The sequence below is a fragment of the Eublepharis macularius genome, chromosome 9 (genome assembly GCF_028583425.1).
Source record: "Eublepharis macularius isolate TG4126 chromosome 9, MPM_Emac_v1.0, whole genome shotgun sequence".
In the NCBI taxonomy this organism is placed as follows: Eukaryota; Metazoa; Chordata; class Lepidosauria; order Squamata; family Eublepharidae; genus Eublepharis; species Eublepharis macularius.
This window is the reverse complement of record NC_072798.1, coordinates 22,560,770-22,583,675: the sequence shown is the minus strand read 5'-3', so window position 1 is coordinate 22,583,675 and position 22,906 is coordinate 22,560,770. Positions and strand designations below refer to the sequence as shown.

Here is a 22,906-nt window from a genome sequence, read left to right as displayed (position 1 = left end):
AGGTTGCCCACCCTGGCTTAGGAAACTCCTAGGGAGGGTGGAGTCTGGGGAAAGGAGGGACCTCAGCAGAGGTGTGTTGCCACAGAGTTCTCCCTCCAGCCATTTCCTCCAGGAAGACTAACCTCTGCAGTCTGGAAATTAGTTATAAATAATTCCTGGAAAACTCTAAGCACCACCAGGAGATTGGCAAACTTATGTCAGAGTGTTCACTTACCATGCTATTCAAATATATAAGCTCTTATTTTATCCTCTTAAAAATAATGTAAATGCAAGCTTGACTGCATGGAAGCTTAACCTGCATGAAATGATTGCATCGCAAATGCTCCTTTACATAGCCGTTTTCTATTTTGGGCCTTCACAAAAAAGAAAACACCAGAGCAAGTGTGGTCCCAGTAAAGACGAAGAAAACATGGTAACTAACAAAACAATATGCATACATTTGGCAAACGATAACATGGATGCTTGGGGAAAAGCCACCTCAGTTCCAAGGGTGAACTGTACCTCTAAGGACGCATGGACACAACCAGAGACTAATAGTTACCTTAACCTTGTTCAGCACTCACACAAACAGACTGTGAACCTATCAGGTATATGCTCAGATTGCACCAAGCAACTTGAAAAGCTGCCCAACAAGTTTGTAGCTTCCTATTGATCAGAAGCTGACTTTCAGCTGATCAGGGGATCAGTTGGGAATTGAGTTCTGAGCCACCACCCCTCTCAGCAAAAAAAGGCTACTTTTCGGGGTACACACAACAAAATTTCTCAAGCAGGAGATCAGAAGCTGACTCCCAGCTGATCCCTCATTAGCTGGGAGTTGGCTTCTGATGGCTGCAAGTAGCCTTTTCCTGAGAATACACCTGAACATGTTGTGAACAGCTGAACAGCCCGTCAATTAATTGGTTTTCTTATCATCAGTGCTCAATGGGAAGTAAGCCAAGCTGGCAGGTGTTCCCTAATAGAGTCCAGGGACACACATGTCACTCATAAATGCACTCTCTTTGCACTGGCAATACAAAAAGTGTTGCACAAAATATTATTAGGTGTTATGGGGACTGTGTCTGTCTAATGGTTTCAAAGGCAGCCCGTCACTTGATGATTTTCTCATTAGCTTATTTATTTTACATTGTTAATTTTATGGCTTGTTGCAATCTGCATATTGCTTGCAGGATTGGAAACCTAAAATTTGATTACCTGTTTTTTGCAATGACTGATGGAAACGGGCAAATAAATACTGGAAAATGCTGAATGCTTACCACCTCCATTCTTGTAACAGAGATAAGGGAATCTCCAAACGTTGCCCAAACCAATAATCTCCCCAGCCACAGACAGTACAAATTCCACTTTGTTGGTCCACTGGCCTCTGTCTTGAAGCTCCTCCTTCTCCTCCTCTGCTTTTTCTTCTACTTCTGGCACAATCATGCCTCCATTGGGCTCCATATCCCCAGATCCTTTGCATTCCATCGTTCTGTAGGGTGGGGGAAGACTAAGAGGAAAACAGAACACATGAAGTCATAATTTATCACATAATTCACATCACACTTGTTTTGTCCAGTTTCTCATGCTCCAGGTGCGGCCCTCAAGAAATGCACTCAGAAGCACCAGAAGTAACCCAAAAGAAATCCTGTAATCTGTTTATTAGGACAAAACAGTGAAATTGATATAGCCCACACTAAATCGGGGTGGTGCCAACATCAGTAGGATATAGGGTAGGTGGTGGGAGAAGAATAGGTCAGGTAAGGGGAAGGGACAGCAGAGATTTGCATGCTGTTGCCCCTTCAGCCAGGATAGTGCTGGGCCATAATTTCTTACCTCTAAATGTCAGGGCAGTTGCAGGCAAAATAGTGGTTCTCCAGGATTTAATCTTGGATGATAGGGCTGACGGGGCACATATCAGTGAGACATGGCCAGGGGGAGGGGGAGGAGTTAGCATCTTCCAACTATGCCCCCCAGGCACGCTTGATGGGCAGGGAGATTGTGTTGCTGTAGTCTATTGGAATTCTACCCCCCGGCTCGATGCCCTGTCCAGGGCTTTACCAGTTTTGAGACTGTGCATCTAGTGGATGGATGCCAGCCCCATGGTTTACCACAAAGCTGGCTGACATAAAGAGGGTTGGAAGATGTCTAGAAAGGCACTGGTGAAAAACTCACACGAAAGCAGATAGAACATGCTACAGAACCCACTGGGGGACCTATGAAGCGGAAATGAAAGCAGCAAAGAAACATTATTTTTTGGCAACGATTGTGTTGGCTAGTTCACAGCCATTCCAATTGTTTAAGATATCCAAACGCCTCCTAACTCCTAATTCTGAACCTTTACAGTCCCAAGAACAGACAATTAGCGGTGAGGCCTTTGCTAAGTTTTTCGCTGATAAAATAGCACGAATACGCTCTGATCTAGATGCTAGCTGCAATGCAAACAAGATAGAAGAAATGCTTAATACATCATCCAGCTTATATTTAGACTGCTTTGAACCAATTACAATGACAGACCTTAACAGGATCTTGATGTCTATGAAAGCCACTACTTGTTCGCTCGATCCTTGCCCATCCTGGCTGTTAACATCAAGTAAGGACCACATAAGTGAGGTCTATTGTAATTAATCACTAACTCAGAGCAGCTTTCTCAGGCAGCTCAAACAGGCGGTTATCCATCCGCTACTTAAAAAACCATCCCTAGACAAAAATGATGTGGCCAATTATCGCCCAGTCTGTAATCTTCCCTTTCTGGGCAAAGTGATTGAGACAGCAGTAGCTGACTAACTCCAGTCCTTCTTGGATAACTCTAGCGCTCTGGACCCTTTCCAGTTCAGTTTCAGACCAGGCCATGGGACAGAGCAGCACTAGTAGCATTAGTGGATGATCTCCGTCTGAATATAGAGAAATGCCATGCCTCCCTATTGCTTCTATTGTATCTATCTGCAGCCTTTGATACAGTAGACCATGCCATCCTGTTGAGGCATTTAGAAACAGAAGTGGGCAATCAAAGGATGTGCCCTGGACTGATTTAAATTGTTTCTCTTGAAGCAGACTCAAAGGGTTGCCATTGGAGATCAGCTGTCTCCAGAATGGGAACTATTTTACGGGGTTCTGCAGGGGGCAATTTTATTTCCCATGTTATTCAACCTCTGCGTCAAGCCTTTAGGAGAACTCATTCGCAGCTATGGAGTTGGATGTCATCAGTATACAGATGACACCCAACTCTATATCTCGCTATCCAGGTCTCCACAGAATGCAGTAGAAATCTTAGATCACTGCCTGACAGCCATGGTGAAATGGTTGAAAAACAACAAATTGAAACTGATCCCAGACAAGACTGAAGTGATACTTGTTGGGAAGCCAGAGACCTTGAAGGACATTGTACTCCCCTCTTTCAATGGAGTTCGTCTGACCCTTGCAGACTCACTTAAGAGCCATGGGGTTCTACTGGATCCAGCGTTATTACTAGAAAAACAAGTAAAGGCAGAGGCAAAAAATGTTTTCTACAACCTCACTCTAGCCTGGAAGATGGCTTCTTATCTTGACATGGCTGACCTGGCCACATGGATCCATGCTATGGTAACATCAAGGCTTGACTATTGTAATGCTCTATACACAGGTCTCCCATCTAAGTTAACTAGGAGGCTCCAATTGGTGCAAAATGCTGCAGCTCGACTGTTATCAGGAGTGAGCAGGAGCATGAACATCACTCCCATCCTGCAGTTGCTCCACTGGCTACCGATCAGTTACCATGATCAGTTCAAGGTATTAGTTATTACATACAAAATTCTTCACGGCTTTGGTCCAGCATACCTGCAGGACTGCCTCGCTCCCTATGTTCCTCCACGGCAGCTTCGCTCATCTGAACAGGGTCTCCTGCAGGTGCCAGGCTGCACACAGGTGAAGTCAGCAGCAACCCATACACAGGCTTTCTCTGTGGTGGCCCCTATCCTGTGGAATGACCTGCCTGAGGAAGTCAGAAGAGCCCCCACTCTCCTGGCTTTTCATAAACAATGCAAAACCATACTATTCAAAAAGGCTTTTTACTCAAGTGGAGGGCTGTATTGTAGGGATGGGGGTCAAATCCACATTACTCATTCTAAGTCGCATGTTCCCCACATTCCCCACGCAATCCCGAGTGCCGGTCACATTACCTCATTAAACAGACGCATTTCATTCGCATTTCTCCCGAATATGTGGTCACAGGTTTTCAACGGGAGTTTCACGGTGGCCGTGAACGGGCCAATGTGCAATTTACGCGGTTTTTTTAAAAACCACCCCCCTTCCTGTCTCTCCGGCCGTTCCGAGAGTTCCTATTGGCTGATTCAACTTGCAAGTGCTCCGTAGTCTGCAAAAGACTGTTTTTGACTTCATAGCATTGGATTTATTGATTATGCTGTTTCTGAATCAAATCTGGTAGTTTGAAAAATCATTTTGGGGTGAATCCACCCTCAGAACGGACTCGCGAAACTTCCTTTTTAACTGTTTTTTATTTTTTTTATTTTATATTACTGTAATATCGAAATTATGAAATATCGAAATAATGACACTCCAAGGAAGTGAAACTTCAGTAAAATTCAGGCACTGAACTGTCCTGCATAGGAAATTCCCACGAAAGCTTCCCACATGCTTCCAAATTTCCAAAAAAGAAACGGGAGAGAGCCATCAGTGCTGTCAGTGGGGGAAAGAGAGGCATCATTATCTTCAATGATGTTTCTTTATAAGGCAAGATCGAAATAACGGAAAAGTGTGCTAAAAAAAAATGGGAGGGGAAAAAAGGTCCCGCCCAAAAAAGCGGTTTTTGAGCGGCCGTGTGACCGGAGGGACGCGCGAGAAAGACGAATTGGAAGCAGGAATGTGAACGAAGAGGAAAAAATCGCGGATTGGAGGCAAACGGAAGATATCCGATAAACATGCGGGTAATGGGTGAATGTAGATTCCACCGGGGTCTCAGATGCTTCGCTAATGGACCATAGACTTCATCACTATATTGCCTTACATATTATTTGTTGCTTTAAATATGTACTCCTATGTACCACCAGTGTTCCATATTGTCTAACGTTAGTCCTAGAATTGATTATGTTCTGCTTCAGTATTTTTTCTACTCTGTATTGGATTCTTGCTAATACTATGTCTTTTAAACTTGTATTTATTTATCCTATGGCATTATTTATGGAAATGTCCTTGATACTGTATTGAAATGTACTTAATACTGATTGTACTAATCTCATACTGTGTAATCCGCCTTGAGTCTCAGTGAGAAAGGTGGACTATAAATGACATAAATAAATAAATAAACAGGATTGGAGATTCTATTGGTGTACCACCCATCCTATTACCCAACTGTCTCCCTTCCTGAGGGGTGGAGGGGGTATCTGAGGTCATGTTGAAGACTCTGAGGCTAGTTGTTTGGGAGGACTTCACCATCCATGTTGAGGCTACCTTGCCAGGAGCAGCTCAGGATTTCATGGTCTCCATGACAACTATGGACCTACCTTGAGTAATAACCATAGGCCCCATATACTGTGCAGGGAAGGGGCCTATTGAGTTTAGGGTTACCAACCTCCAGGTGGTGGTTGGAGATCTCCCAGAATTACAACTGATCTCCAGGCCAATTGGGTTCCAGCCTACAGGAGGAGATGGACTGCTCTACAGCCCTCTGTGATCATTTTGCTTAGCACTCTGTGGATTAAAATCTCTCACACTTTCCAACTTGGACTCTACACTAGCAGTGACAAGACTAGATAATCTCAGGGTGCTGATTTGTCCAGTTATGTGAGAAACCTTTCAGCTTGTCCAATTCAAGGATGAGGACAGGATTCTTGGAAGTTTGAGACCTACCATGTGTTTATATGACCCTTGCCCCTCCTGGCTGCTAAGACTACTATGGAGGTGGGGGGACTGGCGGTCTGAGTCTGGAAGACAAGAAATGCCTCTCTAAGAGGGTGGCCACTCCTGAAGTGTGTGTGTGTGAGTGTGTGTGTGGGGGGGGTGTAATCTTGCTGCTGTGGTGTGTGCCGTTGTAACATCTATATTATTGCAATGTGCTCTATTCAGGGCTGCCATGGAAGACTGTCTGGAAGCTACAGTTAGTACAGAATACTGGCACCAGAATGTTGACTGGAATGGGTTGAAGGGGCCACATCACTCCAGTCTTGCTCTGTTTACATTGGCTCCCAGTTTGTTTCCAGACCCAATTCAAGGTGCTGGCATTGACCTTTAAAGCCTTATATTGTTTCAGACCAGCATATGATAAAGACCATATGGACCTATCCCTCTACTCTAGTCAACACTGGAGGACTTGCTTTGGATGTCCCTGCCATGTGGGGCAACCTAAGAAAGGGCTTTCTTGGTTGTGGAGCCAAAACTTTGGAACTCCCTCCCCAAGGAGATTCATCTGTCTCCCTCTCTTGTTGTCTTCTGCCTACGAATGAAGATTTTTTGTCTTCTGTTTGGCATGCCCCCAGTAAGTAACGGTTATTGGCCTCCCCCTGGTTTTTCATATTATGTCTTTTTATGTTGTTATTGAATTATTGTGTTTGTGTGCATACTTTATTTTAAATATTTCTCTTGATGAAATGTGTTAATGTTTATATTTGCTTCCTTGGGAACCCTATTTGGGTGGAAGGGAAGCATAGAAATGTTTTAAATAAATAAATAACCCATCCTAAATCTGTTTCATTCAGATGGACTAGCAAGGGAAAGAAAAGCAAAAGATCTCACATATGAAATTTATTTTAAATATCCATGCTATCTTTTTCTTCTCCATCACACTTGGGGAGTCTTCTGAATATACAGAAATCCTAACCTTATCTGTGGCTAACCTGCCGACCGACACTCAGCGACGAAGTTTACTGTTACATGAAGTGAGTGTGTAATGATGGTATAAGAGTGGGCCGCAGAAATTGTATATCTTGTATATTTGTTATATTGTATTTTGGCTGCAGGAATCAGAAGTCAATTCTTTCAGAGCTAATGGATATATCTGTGTGATGTGTGAACTGGTCTGGGATATCAGAAGTTTTAATAGAGCTAGGTACAACGTCCAACTTTCATTATTTGAGCTTGAAGGACTTTTTGCAGAGCCAATTCCCTGCGGTAGAATGGAAATAAATAACAGACTAGTTAGTAGAACAATACACAGGCAGGCAGGCAGGCCAGCCAATCATAGGCCAAAGCCATAGCAAATTCATAAGCAATCACAGAAACTATGCAGCACTTTGTGCAAACATAACTGTGGGCTGTACCAAGCCTTCTTTCCCACTGATTCTCATCAAGTTTCCCTCTGTTCTATGGATCCTGCCCTACAGGGCTTTTGTACATGAAGTTCCCATGGTCCTCAAGCCTTTTTTAGTAGTCAAAGATAATAGCTGGTTGGCCTGCCTCAGAGATCCTGAGACCTTTTATGTAACAGAGGAAAGCCTCCTTCCATATACAAAGTTATAATCCACAAATATTTTGCTCACTCCAAATTAGGGACCCTAGGTTCCCCGGTGGGGGCAGGGGATCCCCCGCTCCCACTCTGCGCCCTCCCTGCCGGCACTCATCTGGCTGGCAGAGGGGGAAAGGCAGGGAAACAGGCCTCCCAGGTGCATTTCCAGGGCAAAGTGATGAAATCACTCCTGGGAGTGATGTCATCATGCCTGGGAATGATGTCATCACGCCACCCCAGAAGCACTCCTGCTCTTCTCAGCAGGCCAATTTGAAGACCAAATGGGCCGAATCAGGCCGGTTTGGCCTGAGAAGCACACACATACTCCCAGACCTGCACAATGACATCACTTCCCAGAAGTGATGTCATCACTCAGGCCTGGAGAGCACATGCACTAGAAGCAACCAAAAAAGCGAGTGCTGGGAGAGCTGGCAACCCTAGTGCTGGGTGACCTGGCAACCCTAGTCCAACTACCAGATTTTAAGTAACTGAATTGAAAATGCAAACTCCTGTTTAGCACTGTTTATCAGACTATCAAATATGCAAGAATACTGGGTTTTAAATTTAAGTAATTAGAATTCTTCATTAAAAAAAAAATTAAATAAAGCAAAACTGCAAAACGTCTTGTTCCTTACCTTGAAAGCTAACTTAAATGTGATTTTTTGTTTTTGTTTTTCGCCCAGCATTGAAAACTTGATGTTAGGGAATATTTGCTCCTTCCTCCTCTCTTTATAGTAAAATAATCATCATATTAAATCCGTGCAAATACAGTGTTTTGATTAACGTGATCTCAAGACAATTCAGTTTCTGGATTTATAGGAAAAAATAGTTTCCAAAGAGAATCAGGATTCCTAAGGTTGATGCTTCTAGTCTTTATGGCTGTGAAGACAGACTTGGAACTATAGATATGAATTTCCCAGTGAAATTGCTGGATGGGCACTGAGATGGAGGGGTTTTCCAGAGAGTAAGCTTCAGTACTGGATAGCTCTTTATACCACACCATGACTAGCTGCAGTGGAAGCAATTATGCAAAATAAGCAAATACACACACATTTGCATAAATTGCATAATTTATACATGAGTGAAGAATCCAATAGAAAAGAGCAAAAGCCCAGTAGCACCTATAAGACTAACAAAATTTGTGGTAGAGTATGAGCTTTTTTATGAGTCACAGCTCACTTCTTCAGATACCAGCTGTATGAGCTATTGTGAGCTGTGACTCACAAAAGCTCGTACCCTGCCACAAATTTTGTTAGTCCAATAGGTACTACTGGGCTCTTGCTCTTTTCTACTGCTACAGACAAACATGGCTACTCATCTTGATTGTGAAGAATTCAGGTTTACCTTTCGTTCACACTGAGTTATTTGCTGACTTGCTCTCTTGTGTATTTATTAGCAGAGTGCCTGAAGCCCTGGACTGGACTATAATATGGGGTGTGTTCCAGGGTGGGCAGTGGCAGGGAAACAGGCTGATTAGACAGATTATAAGAAAACAGATTGGTAGACTATGTTATGCTGTTGCATGGCCACTGTGCCATCTGGCCTGATGCCTGCCATCCAGGACATCTGGGAATGAAATGACCAAGTAGTGATGGCAGATTTGTGCCCTCCCTTTCTCCATGTGTCAGGAAGAGGGTGCCAGTGGAAACCACAAGAACAGCAACATCAGCCACACAGCTGTGTCGAACCTCCCAGGGGCCCCAGAGAGTACTGGGCATCAAGACAGGAGTGGAAAGGAGATCTAAGAGTCTGGTCAGTGAAGACAGTAATTCACCCAGCCAGCCAGGCCAGTGCTTGCCCACCTATGGCCTATGGCCTGTTAAGCTGAATAAACTAACTAGCTTGCCCACCTAGCCAATGGAAGAACATCCTAGTAATCGAAGAGGGTCGGAGTCCAGCTTGCCCTGTCTTCTGTTTTATTCCCGTTTCTTTTCTGAGAAACAGTGCAATCCTAAACAGACTTACTCCAGTCTAAACTCATCGATTTCAATGGATTTAGACTGGGGTCACTCTTCTTAGGACTGCACTATAAGTGAACCAAATTTTGTTTTGATGATTCCACTGGTGTGCACAGGGATTCTTTTTGTTGGAGTTAAGTCTCCCATTATTTCTTTACCCTTTAAGGGGGACCATTTGGTGCCTACAATAATTGACTCTCGGGTAAACCCCACCCCCCCCCCACCCCACACACACACACACCATATCCCTTATGTGGTACGGTCCTAGTCTTCTTGGCACATATCCCTTAATGTGGGTTTTCCTGCATCTCCTAGCATTATGCAACTCTCAGAGTCAGCAAGAGACAGAATGCTTTTCAAGCTAGCAGTCAGATTGTCATTTTCATGCAAAATGACGCCAGGAGACTGAAGCCCAGAAAAGGAACAGCTGGTAATCGATAACATGGGTTTTTTAAAAATAATTTCTTTGTACAGTCTAAGTTTTCTCCTGGATCTTTCGTATAGTTTTGCAAATAAATATTTCCCAGTCGAGCAGAGAAACGTCTTATTTTTGTTGTGCTTGTATTAGCAAAGCTTTGTTTCTTAGAAATGTTTGTTTGGTTGTTCGGTGAGATTTATACTCTGTTTCTCAGCCTAAGCTCCCAGAGTGGCTTGCAATTATGTGTCCCTGTTATTATAACTTCACTGGAATTTTCATCCCGCCTTATCCCAAAGGCTCAGGGCAGCTTACAAACCCTTCCAAGGCAGTATGTACAAATAGAGTTAGGCAAGATTTAAAATCTCAGCAGAAATAGCCCTCAACATTAAACTAACTTCCGATTCTAATCTTCCTCCCTCTGCCCCTCACTTTGGTCCCCTTTTCTTCACAGCAGGCTCAACCTTCCTCGCCCCAGACTGCATCTGTTTCCCAAGCTTGTGCCCCCTATGGCTCTCATTAGTAGGACCCTTCCCCATAGCCAAGAAGTTTGCTTCCTGTTTCAACTGGAAAACTTGTATCAATTTTTTACTGTATTTCAATCAAATTTCTGTTGTATTTTACTAGCTTTGATTGATGCGTGTTATATTTTATTTTGTTGTAAACCACCTTGGCCCTGACCTGGTCCAGGCTAGCCCAATCACATCAGATCTTGGAAGCTAAGTGGGGTCAGCCCTGATTAGTTCTTGGATGCGAGACCACCATGGAAGTCCAGGGTCGCTATGCAAAGGCAAGCAAGGGCAAACCACCTCTGCTCATCTCTTGCCTCGAAAACCCAAGCAGGGGTCACTATAAGTCAGCTGCAACTGGACAGCAGTTTTCACACATACAAACCACTTTGGGGACTTTTTAAATAAAAGATGGTCTACAAATAAACTAAATCAGTAACACTAACCCACCAATCCTTTTTAGAATTTTGTTCCTCCCCGGATGGAGTTGCACCTGCTGTGATGAGAATATACTACTGCAGGATTTGAGTCCAGTGGCCTCTTAGTGACCCACAAGATTTTCAGAGTGTTAGCTGGACTCAAGAAGACCTGCTGTTCTATCGCAGACCAACACAGCTACCCACCTAACTATCCTCATGCAGGATCTGCTAGCATCTCCCTCTACCCCTGTAGAGAGATGATAACGGCAGAAGATCCTTAGATAGCTATAGAATCTTCTGTCATTCTGTTGGAGATACACCACCTGGTTAGTCACTGATGTCCAACACAGTGGAGTTCCACAGGCTGTCAGCTGAACGAAAGCCTGTGCTTCAAAATGAACGCTGTTTTGAAATGTCAGCTTTCACTGAATTTCAGTTTCCTGCCAGCCACCGAATGCAAATCATCAAACACAGCGTTGCTTTTGTCCATGCTTATTAGCAATGTCATTATAGGCTGATGCCAAAAGACTTAACTCCAATTTATTTGCTGATTGGTGATGAGAAAGCCTACACCTGCTTTTATTATTACTTGTTTACATTATGGTTTACACAACACTTCTGGCCAAGCACTTAAAGGATGACCTCTAAAATCCTAGAACCCTGAAGTAAGCTAGGGGCTGCTCATCTGCATATGTTAATTTATTTAAATTTATGAACATTATATATGGTCCACGATGATGTTAAGCAATGCAATTCATTTCCATACACCTCTGGCTTTTCATTTAATTTTGCACAGGTTGTGAGGAGCTCAGTTTGCACAAACTAACAGAGGAACCAGGGTAGAGCCAGCACATCAGGCCAGATAGAACTCTATTTGCTCCCCAGGTCATGGAAAGGTGCAGTATAATCTCTTGCTCAATGCAGCAGTGATGCAAGAGTGCCTCAACATTCAGGCATGGATTTCTGACACACAAAGGCCAAGGCACTGAAACACAGAGTGGGCCAGCCAAGGCAGCAGCAACTGCACCCAAACTACGGCCCAGGAACATCCACACTCTAGAACACGTATGGACAAATGAAGCTGCCTTATAGGGAATCATTGGCCCACCAAGTTCAGTATTTACCTGTCCCAGTCAGAAGACTTGGATCTCCATTCCTACGTGTATCTGACTAAGGGAAATTGACTCTCAAAAGCTGATAAGCAGAAAACTCTTGTTGGTCTTGTGCTACTGGACTCGAACCTTGTTCATCTAGTGCAGGCCAACACCTGGAACAATATGTATCTATCTACTCTGATTGGCAGGAGCTCCCCAAGACTTGAGGTCGAGATCTTGTTGAAGTGCTTTACTCCGTTAGAGTGCTTTACTCTGCTCCGGCTAGACCTCATTTGGAGTACTGTGTACAGTTTTAGGCACCACAGTTTAAGGAAGATGTTGACAAGCTGGAACATGTCCAAAGGAGGTCAACAAAGCTGGTGAGGGGTCCGGAGGCCAAGACTTACGAGGAAAGGTTGAAAGAGCTAGGTATGTTTAGCCTGGAGAGGAGGTGACTGAGAGGTGATATGATAGCCCTCTTCAAGTTTTTGAAGGGCTGTCACATAGAACATGAAGCAGAGTTGTTTTCTGTTGTCCCAGCAGGCTGGACCAGAAATAACAGGTTAAAATTAAAGCAAAAGAGTTTTTGGCTAAACATCAGGAAAAACTTCCCAACAGTTAGAACTGTTCCCCAGTGAAACAGGCTTCCTCAAGAGGTGGTGGGCTCTACTTCCTTGGAGGTATGTAAGAAGAGGTTAATTGGTCATCTGACAGCTATGATGATTCTCTATCTGAATATGAATGTACACAGATCAAGAGAGAGAATGCATGAAGGGATGAGTTGGTGCTTGGCTTCCGTGGCCCTTTCATATGAGCCCAGGGTAATGCCAATCACCGCTTTGGGGTCAGGAAGGAATTTTCATTGAGACCAGATTGGTCAGGGATCCTGGAATCTTTTTGGCCTTCCCCTGGGCATGCAACAGGGGTCACTGAGGGAGGTGGGGGAGCAGCTGTGAATTCTCTGCATTTTGCAGGGGTGGACTAGTTGACCTTTGGGGCTGCCTTCTAGCTCTATGTTTCTGAAGATGCCAGAGAGACAGGATGAGTGCAGGCCAAGCTGCCAGCTATTGCATGATCTCTGCTACAGGGGTTCTCAAAGTGTGAGGCTGGCCTCCCTAGGGAGTTGTGAACAATTCCTGTTGCCATGGAGATTCACAGTAAGATGCTCCATTTCTACTTGACTCCTCAGAGTGGGAGAAATGTGATATAATAGAGCCTGGTGTCTTGACTCGATCGCCATGAGACAATTGTCAATCAGTCACAAGCTTTTCAATTTCTTAAGGGTCTCTTCCATCACAGAAGTTTAACATATATGGGGAACTGTTATATGTCTGTTACTTCCATGATGAGGATGGTGGAGAGAGATTTGTGCACTCCTGGGCTATGATGGCATGGCTGCCATATACCGAACAGAGCCAATGTGGTATGGTTCAACTACCAATGCTAAAGGGGTCGAAGCGCTGGTCATAGCATGGATGGAAAAAACCACCTAGTAATCATGTGGAAGCTTCTTTGGGTTTGGGGGTTGGAAATGGAATGTATGTGTAAACAAATAAATTGTATATCAGACATGTAGGACTCCTGTCAAAAAGCAGCTAAGTGCAAAGAATCTTTCACCGGAGAAGGTTACTACTATTAAGGAAAAGCTGTGACTAGTAAGATCACTAGAGCCATATCACATATTAAATTGGCAAGAGAATGTGAAGCAGTGGCCAATCTGTGTAGGCCACGTTGCCTCTGGGTGCCAGTTATTGGGAGGGGGCAATGGCAAAGCTCTTGCCTTCATGCTCTACTTGTGAGTAGACATGGACATGAGCAGCATTACAAACAGAAAACCCCCACGAACAGCCCAATCTGCTGTCCGTGAGCAAGCTGTTCATGAGGCCCCATCCTAAACGAACAGGTGATCGTTAAAAGCCTTGTTCGTTACCTTTGGCAGCCGTTCGGCAAGCCAGACAGTCTGCCGCCTGCTGCAATCAATCCCCTTGGCAACCAGAGGGAGGGAGGGACTGAACTCTGTCTGAACTCCTTCTGGCTTGCCTTCAGGCTTTAACCTTTCAAAGTACTTCCAGCAGAGAGTCCCATTTTTTCCACTGTGAAGAGAAAATGACAACCAACAGGGAGACCCATGGATCATGCCTTTCCCGGGGTGCAATCTCTCTGAAACTTGGGGGGTCTTCAGAGGACAGTGAGGGCTATGTCCCCTGCAAATTTGGTGGGTATTGGACATTGGGAAGGTCAGTTTGTGGGATGTTTAAAGGGCCCTGCTCCTTGCACGTGGCAGGAAAGGGCCCTTTAAACTATCAGCTGACAGGGGGGAATCCCCCCCTGCTGCCTGCCAGCTGATAGTTTAAAGGGATCTTTAAAGGGCCAGGTAAGTAGGTTTGAGGGGAGTGGGGGCTAAGTGGGGGAAGTTGGGGGGGGTTCTGTCCCCCACAAATAACAAACATGTCCGGGAACAGTCCATGTTCGTCCATGTTCGTTGTTCGCGGATGGCACCGAATGACGAACAAGGTGTTCGAGTTTTTTTTTTCCATTCATGCCCATGTCTACTTGTGAGCCTCACAGAGGCATCTGGTAGGCCACTCTGAGCAAAAAGTTGGTCTCCTTTGGTCTGATTTAGTGGGGTTCTTGTGTTACTCAATTAAATTGTCAGGAGGCTTATAAAATTGAGGGCTGGTACATAGTAACTGTATCTCAGAGCAAAGCACATGCTGTACCACTAAGGAACAGTCAGTATCTGCCTGCCTCTTTCCACAGACCTCCAGGCTCTATAGACCTCCCAGTTCCTACAGAATCCCTTCCTTTTCCAATTAAAGTGTCATAGGTATATCATGGTTTGGATGGATCTCCTCATGAGATACCCTGAAGAATAGCTGCCAGACAGAGAAGACAACATTGGCTGAGATGGACCATCAGTCAGAGACTGAGTTAATATAAGGCAGCATTTTATACTAGATAAAAAAGTGTAATGAGTTTACTTACCCTGCACCATACATAATGACTCTGGAACTTACCATGACTCTTGCAAAGCACTCAAGAGTCATACTACCAGCATGGTTTAAGAAGAAATTTCATTTATGTGCATAGAGCTTTCTCTCATTCACCAATATTAATTTATTCTAGTGTCATCATTGCATTGGGGCATGAATCTTGACACATACTGTAGAGCAGAATTACCAACCATCTGCTGGCTGATCTGTACATTTGGAGAATCTGACCCCTTAGAAGAATCCCTCGCAATGATACAGGAGAGCCTGGGGAGCAAAGTGTGGATTGTGCATGGCTGTGTAGGAGCTGAGAGCTGCCACCCTAGGTCAATGGTTGTATTAAAACTGGCAATAGATAAGTAGCAATAGGTAGTTATAAACACTATAGCACAGTAGCACTATCACAGTTTGTCACTTTAACACTATAACAGTTCTATTAAAGTTTGCAACACCTGTGGCAATAGATCATTATAGCGCCATAACTATCACCTGATTCCAATTTAAATAGAACCTTTATAGCACTACAGTGCATGCATGAAGAACAAAAGTGAGGAGGGTAAGTATGCTCCCAAGAACCAATGCGGAGCCTCTTGCAGAGCACATGTGGAAGGAAAAAGTCAGAAATAAAGACAGAGGGAAGTATGCAGAAAATTTCTACGTGTGGAAGCTCTGTCACTAACGTACTTGCCCTTCCTTCTTCACTCTGTGTTAAATATTATGTTGAAAAGGAAAGCACTGCAGATGTCCACAGTTTTAAATTTCAATAGGCTTTTTCTACTTTATAAATTTGTATCTAAGCAGCTGCTGCTGGGCTAGTTAGCATAGAACCCTGAATTAGTTGACAGATTAGCCAAATTCAGGGCCTTTTTTTCAGCAGGAACACGGTGGAACGGAGTTTCCGGCACCTCTTGAAAATGGTCACATGGCCGGTGGCCCCGCCCTGATCTCCAGACAGAGAGGAGTTTAGATTGCCACTCTAAACTCCCCTCTGTTTGGAGTTCAGGGGGCGGGGCCACCAGCCATGTGACCATTTTCGCCAAGGGCGATTTAAACTTTTAAAAACTCCCCCCTTGTTCCAGCTGACCCAAAGTGACGTCATTGTGCGGTCCTGAGTTCCACCACTGAGTTCCACCACCTCTTTTCCCAGAAAAAAAGCCCTGGCCAAATCGGCATGGTATAACCTGCAGCAGTCAGAGCAACTTCCGCACAGGCTCTCCTCCTCTGCAAAGCCAGTTCTGAAGGGAACTTTGCTCTCCTTCAGCAGACTGACGTGGGGACCCCTCTTGAATTGAGGCCAATATTGAGCATGGAATGAAAAGGAACAAAAGGTGACAGTAGGCATCCCTAAGCCACAGAGGGCTGGGAACATCCTTCAGGATATTGTTCCTGTCCTTCTTGGCCACTGAGTCAGGGCTGTGTGGCAGGAATCATCTTATTTTGCAAGGATTCTTTGCAAGGGCCTTTTATGTGTGTTCCATGGGAGAATACACACTTGGCACGGACACGGTGCCAGTTTTAATCCTTGGCATCTCCAGTTAAAAGATGTCAAGTGGCAGATGTTGGGAAAGTTCTGTGCCTAATACATTGGAAGGCCTCTGCCAATCAGAGCAGATAATACTGTACAAACCTGCCACTGTTTTCTAAGTCCACTGAAGGCAATGGGTTCAGAAGGGTAAAACTCTGTTTAGGATTATGCTATCAATGGGCCAATAATCAAGTTTAGTAAAGCACAAGTCTCGTATGTCCAACATACATTCCAGCCCTTAGACCACTTCATGATTAGTGTTAGATTACAGCACTCTAGAATGACAGTGTCCAAAACAGGAGGCAGAGGACCAGAGCGCAGTTCTTTTTTGGATGCACCATGGCGTATGGCATTAGGTTGGCTGGCACAGGTACATAACCACAAGGAGGCTGCCACCTTATCAAGCTACATGGAATGAGTCACTCACCAACTTAACCCAAAGTGTTGAAGGATATGTAGCCAAACAGGCATTTCCCCCCATGCTTGGTGAGATTGTGTATTGACTTAGGCTCACGGGAATACAATGCTTGGGACCTGTGGGTCTCAGTTTGAACTTTGCCTTCCATTTTTAAAAAATGTCCTGAACTAGCCTGCTTCCATTTCCTGGACATCGATGATCTGCTCTTTTCTGCACTCCCACCACCTCCCATGCACAACGACTGGCTTATGAAGGCCCACAAAAGCATAGTGATTCACAAATGGTCAAGCCAAATAAGAGCAACTAAATTCCAAAGGTGATTGCATCATCAAATGATTTAGTCTCCCGTTTTCTCATTTTTAAAAAAAGCAGAGAAGCAACACCGTCTCAAGTCTGTGTGTATCTTTACTGTGAATAATAAAAAATGTTACTTACCAAATCTCAGAGTGTTTAACTATCCCACAATATCATGTATCAGAAACGCAGGAGACGGCCTTCTCGGTCATGGCTCCAAAATGCTGGAAGTCTCTCTTTAGAGAAACTCGCATGTCCCCCATCTGTTGCCAGTGGGTGAAGCGTTTTTCTTTTGTCTGGCATACCCTCAGTGATCCTTCATTCCTGTCTTATCTTATAGCTTGTTGTTTTTATGTACGTGTATTTTATTGTACCATAGGCATATTTTAGCTTGGTTTTAAGCATTTAATGATGTGTTTTAATAGTTTTTATTATATGTGTTTTTAATCTTTTTGCTGCCTCGGTGGCCGTGATCAGGGCAAAAAGGCAGAGTATAAATTCTGTAAATAAATAAATAAGTAACAACAACAACATCAAATATATGGTCAGAATGAATAGTCCAATTAATGTTTTCCAAATCAAATAACTATGCTATGACATAAGCCCCACTCATTCCCCCACTGTGAGGCAGATTTTCCCTCCCAAACGGTCAAGATTGTTTGCAGTGGCTGGGCAGCCTTTGGTAGCATGTCTCTGAGAATAATTTTAAGTTCCTTTTGTCCCACACTTTGAAACATATATATCTTTGGCTTATACCTCAGCCTAAATAGTTAGTAGGGGAGAAGCCAGAGGCCGCATCTTCTTTAAATGAAATGGCACTAGAGACCTTGTAAAGTTCAAAAGGGAACAGCAGGTTTTAGGGTTGCCAGGTCCCCTAAAACCTGGTTTGTTTGTTTGTTTGTTTGTTTGTGTTTACAAAATGAACTATGAAGAACTCTTACGATAAAAAACAAAGTTTTCTAGGTGGGACAGGGAGGCTTTCCTGGATCACTGAAAATATGTGCTGTGGTTCAGGGGGAGTATACCTGCTTTGCATTGCAAAAGGTTCCAGGTAAGGATCCCAACTCTGGTTTGGGAAATACCTGGAGATTTAAGGGTGGACCCTGGGGAGGACAGAATTTGGAGAGGCGAGGGACCTCAGCAGCATAAAATGCCGTACAGTTCCCCCTCCACAGCAGCCATTTTCTCCAGAGAAACTGGTCCCTGTATTCTGGAGATCATTAATGCAGGGAGATCTCCAGGCCCCACTTGGAAGTTCGCAATCCTATTTCCAGGTTCAATCCCCACCATCTCCAATTAAAAGGGTCAAGCAGTACTTGTGAAAGACCTCTATCCGAGACCCTAGGGATCAGAATAGGCAACAGACCGATGGTCTGATTCAGTTCATAGCAGCTTCATGTGTTGGGGACAAAGTGAGGTCAAAATAGACTGTGTCTGTCACACATCATGGATTTCCCAGCATCTTTTAATGTGCAGAGATGGCTGTACAGCAGCTTGATTTCCATCAGAGCCTCATGAAGAGGGAAGAGGGGATTTCTACTCCTGCATGGTTTCACTAATTGAAACTTCTCTATGCTAGGGTTGCCAGCTCCAAGTTGGGAAATTCCTGGAGATCTGGGGGGTGAAACCTGGAGAAAGTGGGGTTTGGGGAGGGAAAGCACCTTGGCATGGCATAATTCCATAGAGTTCACCCCCAAAAGTAGCCATTTTCTCCAGGTGAACTGATCTCTGTGGCCTGGAGACCAGTTGTAATTCTGGGAGATCTCCAGCCACTACCTGGAGGCTGGCAACCCTACTCTATGCTGTTAGTAGCTGTCCAAAGGAAGGAAGGTATCCAACTTTTACCTGTCTTTTTATTTTAAAGGCTTTAACAATACAGAAAACCTGGTTTGGTTTTGTGACAACATATACAGGTGAAAAGGTTAAACTCCCGTCCTGCTTCAACCTGGATATGAATCAGGCTCCTATGCTGCAGTCAGTGTCTAAAAAGAAGGTGGGATGATTCAATCACACATCTGCCCAGTCTCTCATCAGTCTTGACCCTTAGAATGTCAGCATGCAGTCCAGGCAGGAGCAGAGGACAGCACTGGCTTGTCTGCCTAAGATCCCAAATGGTGGATTCTGGGAATTTCTCTGAATGGCTGCCAGTGTCTGCTGATGATACAACCGCAGATAACAGAATCAGTCTGGCTAAATGCATTTACAATTTGTCCTCAATGTCACTAGGCTAAGGGAAATTTGCCTAGATAGCTCTTGAAGCAGCTTTTTCAGCCAGAACTCAGAACAGGCCTCTGCCAAGCCTGGCTGTAGTGCAGCCTCAGTGTTAAAGTCCAAGGTTTAGCACCTTGTATCAGCAATTGTTGAATGGGGAATTGCAACAATCGTGCTTACAGCAGCAATATGAAGACGGTTAAAGGAGATAAGGATTATCCTCTATTAACTCTTGCTTTGTTGTATAGATAGAGATCTACATACATGTACCAATAAGGACACAGAAGGTTGACATGGGCACATAGATGCACAGGCAAATGGGCATGGAGCCCTGTGGAAATCAACGTTTTCCTAAACAGTTTTTGAGCACATATACAACCCCATTCAATGTATACAGAAATTCTGCACTTTTTTCCTGGCCTGGATTGCACCACGCTCACAGCTAGGGTTGCCAGGTGTCTGGACAGACTGGTATTTTCAGGGACTGTGCTGGGAAACAATTCCCCAAATACTGGACAACTAGGGTTGCCAGGTCCCTCAAGTCTCCCAGCGGGAGACTGGGATGCTGGCTCCTACCTCCTTGGTGCTCTTGCTGTTGAGACTGCTAGTGCACAAAGCACACACGCGCTCCCGGTGTGCATGATGATGTCACTTCTGGGAGTGACATCATCACGCAGGGTCAGGACAGAGAGAGCAGGCAGTTCTCTCTCTCACCACCGCTGCACCACGCCCCTTGTCCCTGCCGGCGCCAGCTGCAGAGGGACGGCACCCAGTGGTGCGCAGCCTTCTCTTGCAGCGCAGGAGCATGCCCCACACCCAGGGGTGCGCCACGCCACCTGGGGAGGGAGCGCCCCAGGGAGCACGCCCCCTCTGCCAGCCAGGTAAGTGGGCATGGGGGGAGGGTGGGATCAGGGGATCCCCCGCCCCAAGCAGGGGGATGACAAACCTATGGACAACTGGTCCAGCCCCAACACCTCCCCCATTGGTTGCCTGGTCCAGCCCTCCAGCCTCCTGTGGTTGTGCAGCACTGCCACTGGGCAGGGAAAGTGGCTTGTCACTCCTGTCACCCAAGCAGCCTCCTCCAGCTGCGCGGTGCCAGCCAGGAGTGGCCCCCAGAAGTGGGGAGTTGACAGGTTGATGCCACTCTGGGTTGCCGGGCCCCTATCCCCTACCTTACCCCTTACTAGTCGCATGCTTTCCCTTTACGTGCATGCTCCAGCGCCTGCACGATGACATCACTTCTGGAAGTGATGTAGTCACACTGGCCACAAGAACACTCCTGCACTCTGCACAGGGCCTATTTGGCCCATTTGGTGTCAAAATCGGCCCCAAGCGAAGCACGGGAGCACTTCCACAGCCGGCGTGATGACATCACTTCCAGAAGTGACATTGTTGCACCCCCTCCCCAGGAGCACGCACACCACGTGTGTTCACAGGGTGTCTGTCAATGGCGGGCAACCTCCAGGGGGCTTGCCACCTCCTGCCAATCACTGGTGGATCAGCGGGCAAGGGGGCAAACCCCTGGCAGGCACCTGGAAACCCTACTTCCTACAGTGATGACATCACACTGCCCGGGAGCGTTTGTTCCCCGTCTCGTCTCTCCCTGGGGTCTGGTACTAGGCTGGACACCATCTGGCAACCCAGCTCACAGCCAACGAGTAATTCAAATCGCCCTACCTTGGAACAAATTACACGGCACAGCTTTCCTAGGAGAAGTTGAGTAGGGGGGTATGGAAAAAGTTGTGAGACAAGACATTCAGATGCCCATTCTTCTCTAAGGCTGGTAAAATCAAAGCAGGGGGAAATACGTTGCTAATAGCATACAGAACCATACAGGAGTCCACCAACATCTTAAAATGTATTCCTGCATATGATTTTGTAAATCAGAACTCACTTCAACAAATTCATGATGCATGAAGAACGAAACTGTCCCTTGCAGTTACCTGCACCCGCTATCTACTTCAGCATACAGTTGGCACAACTCCCGTGCCAGGATTCTTTTAAGGAGAAGGGAGTGCCTCTGATTTCTTTTCATCTCAGCATGTGGGCCAATGACAAACCATGCAAGTCTCCTGTGCAGCTTGCTTGCCCCCTGCTTTTCTTGAGCATTTATCTCCTCACCACTAGATCTCCATGCCAAGAAAGTGTAGTTGTTAAAAGTACAGGAACCTTGTGGTATAAGGGATGGGTGGGGTGACTACCTGTCCTTGCACATTGTTTAAATCTTCTCTTTCTGGATATAGTGCATTCAGCAGAGCATACACAAAACTCTGCTGTATAGAGAGGCATTGCTTAAGGCAAGGCTGTTACTGCCTTCTGATATCCTTCGGAGAACAAGCTAAATTACATTTTCCTCACAGAGAGCAGTTTTCATGTTTTCCATAAGGTCCTGCTTTCTTCAAGGGGAGACAAAATGTGCCAGGGGAAAAATGCTATTTCTCAGCCTCAGTATAGTGTAAACATATTCCTAATGTCTGGACTCCTATTTCACACACACACACATCTTGTGTGTTTTACAGCCTTTCGCTGCACATTACTTGGTGCTACTGCAGCCAATCACATACACACACTTCTAAACTCCCCCTTTGTGCTGCTGCCACTGCATCCCTCTCATGACTCATTGCTGTGTTTATAGCCACAAACTTCCCATCATTAGCCACATATATTACCTCCCACTCACTCCAGGGGTACAGGCCATTCATCTCAGGTCACCAGGTGGACATGAGAGTCTGAAGAAGTTCCTGTAAGATCAAATTCCCTCTCAGTCTCACTTTTGAAACTGTATCTCCCTGGTACAAATCTGCACATCACTTGATTCAGATTCAGAATTCAAACTAACTTCCCCTGTTGTCTTGCTCTGTCAGATTTCTGTCTGAAGCCCAGCCCCACACAAATAACGGGCAATTTAAAAAAAAAATCACTCACCTCACGTCTCACAAGCAACTCCGTCTTGGTCACTAAGAACTGGTTGGAGAATGGGGGGGGGGGAGGAATAAAGAAACCAAGTGCCACCAAGAGAGACAGAGCTGGTCGGAGCAAACAATTCCTCCTCTCTTCTCGATCTCCTCCTCCTTTCCCTCCCCTTCCATGGGATATTCCAAACAAATTATCACCAGAGTTCTCTTGTGGGTGGAGGTTAAGAGAAAGAGGGTGTGTGTTTCTGAGAGAAAGACAGAGCAATGTATCTCTTCTAAACTGCCTTATAATATTTATTTATGCAGACACTGAATTGTAAATAAAGGGAGAGAAGAGGGTGGGGGGAGAGAGAGATGAATGAGGCCAGACTCTGCAGGTCAAAAATGTGAAGACAGCAATCACTTCACAGAACTGAGGGGGTGTGTTTTTTTCCACTTGAAATTTGGGCTGCAATCTTAAACATACTTCTAGGAAATGAACTCAATGAAACTTGTGTCCAAGTAAATAGGCATAGGAATGCACTATACAACTGCTCTGTGTTTTGCATTTTTCCACTTCTGCTGTTTACTTCATTTCTATCCCCACCCTCTTTTCTTCAAAGAATTCAGAGCAATGTTTGAGCCTCAAAACAACCTCATGAGGGTAGATGGCCTGAGAGACTGGAGCCCCTTTCAGTTATTACCACATTTTTGCCACTCCAATCTCTCATGCTAGGAAAGCATTCTACATCTGATGGTCACCATTTTGCA

The 22,906-nt window shown here is 45.1% G+C and overlaps 1 protein-coding gene across 1 annotated transcript in view; it reads right to left on the bottom strand.

The window, feature by feature from the left end:
• Positions 1-22,247, bottom strand: part of LOC129336114 (sodium- and chloride-dependent betaine transporter-like) — a 76,744-nt gene extending 54,497 nt beyond the window's left edge. Inside the window, exons 1-2 of the mRNA XM_054989119.1 lie at positions 22,167-22,247; positions 1,254-1,483 (exon numbers count right to left, since the gene is read on the bottom strand). Of these exons, the coding sequence (XP_054845094.1) occupies positions 1,254-1,461 (208 nt within the window). The 5' untranslated portion in view covers positions 1,462-1,483; positions 22,167-22,247. The remainder of the gene's footprint in view (positions 1-1,253; positions 1,484-22,166) is intronic.
• Between the last annotated feature and the right edge of the window lie 659 nt (positions 22,248-22,906).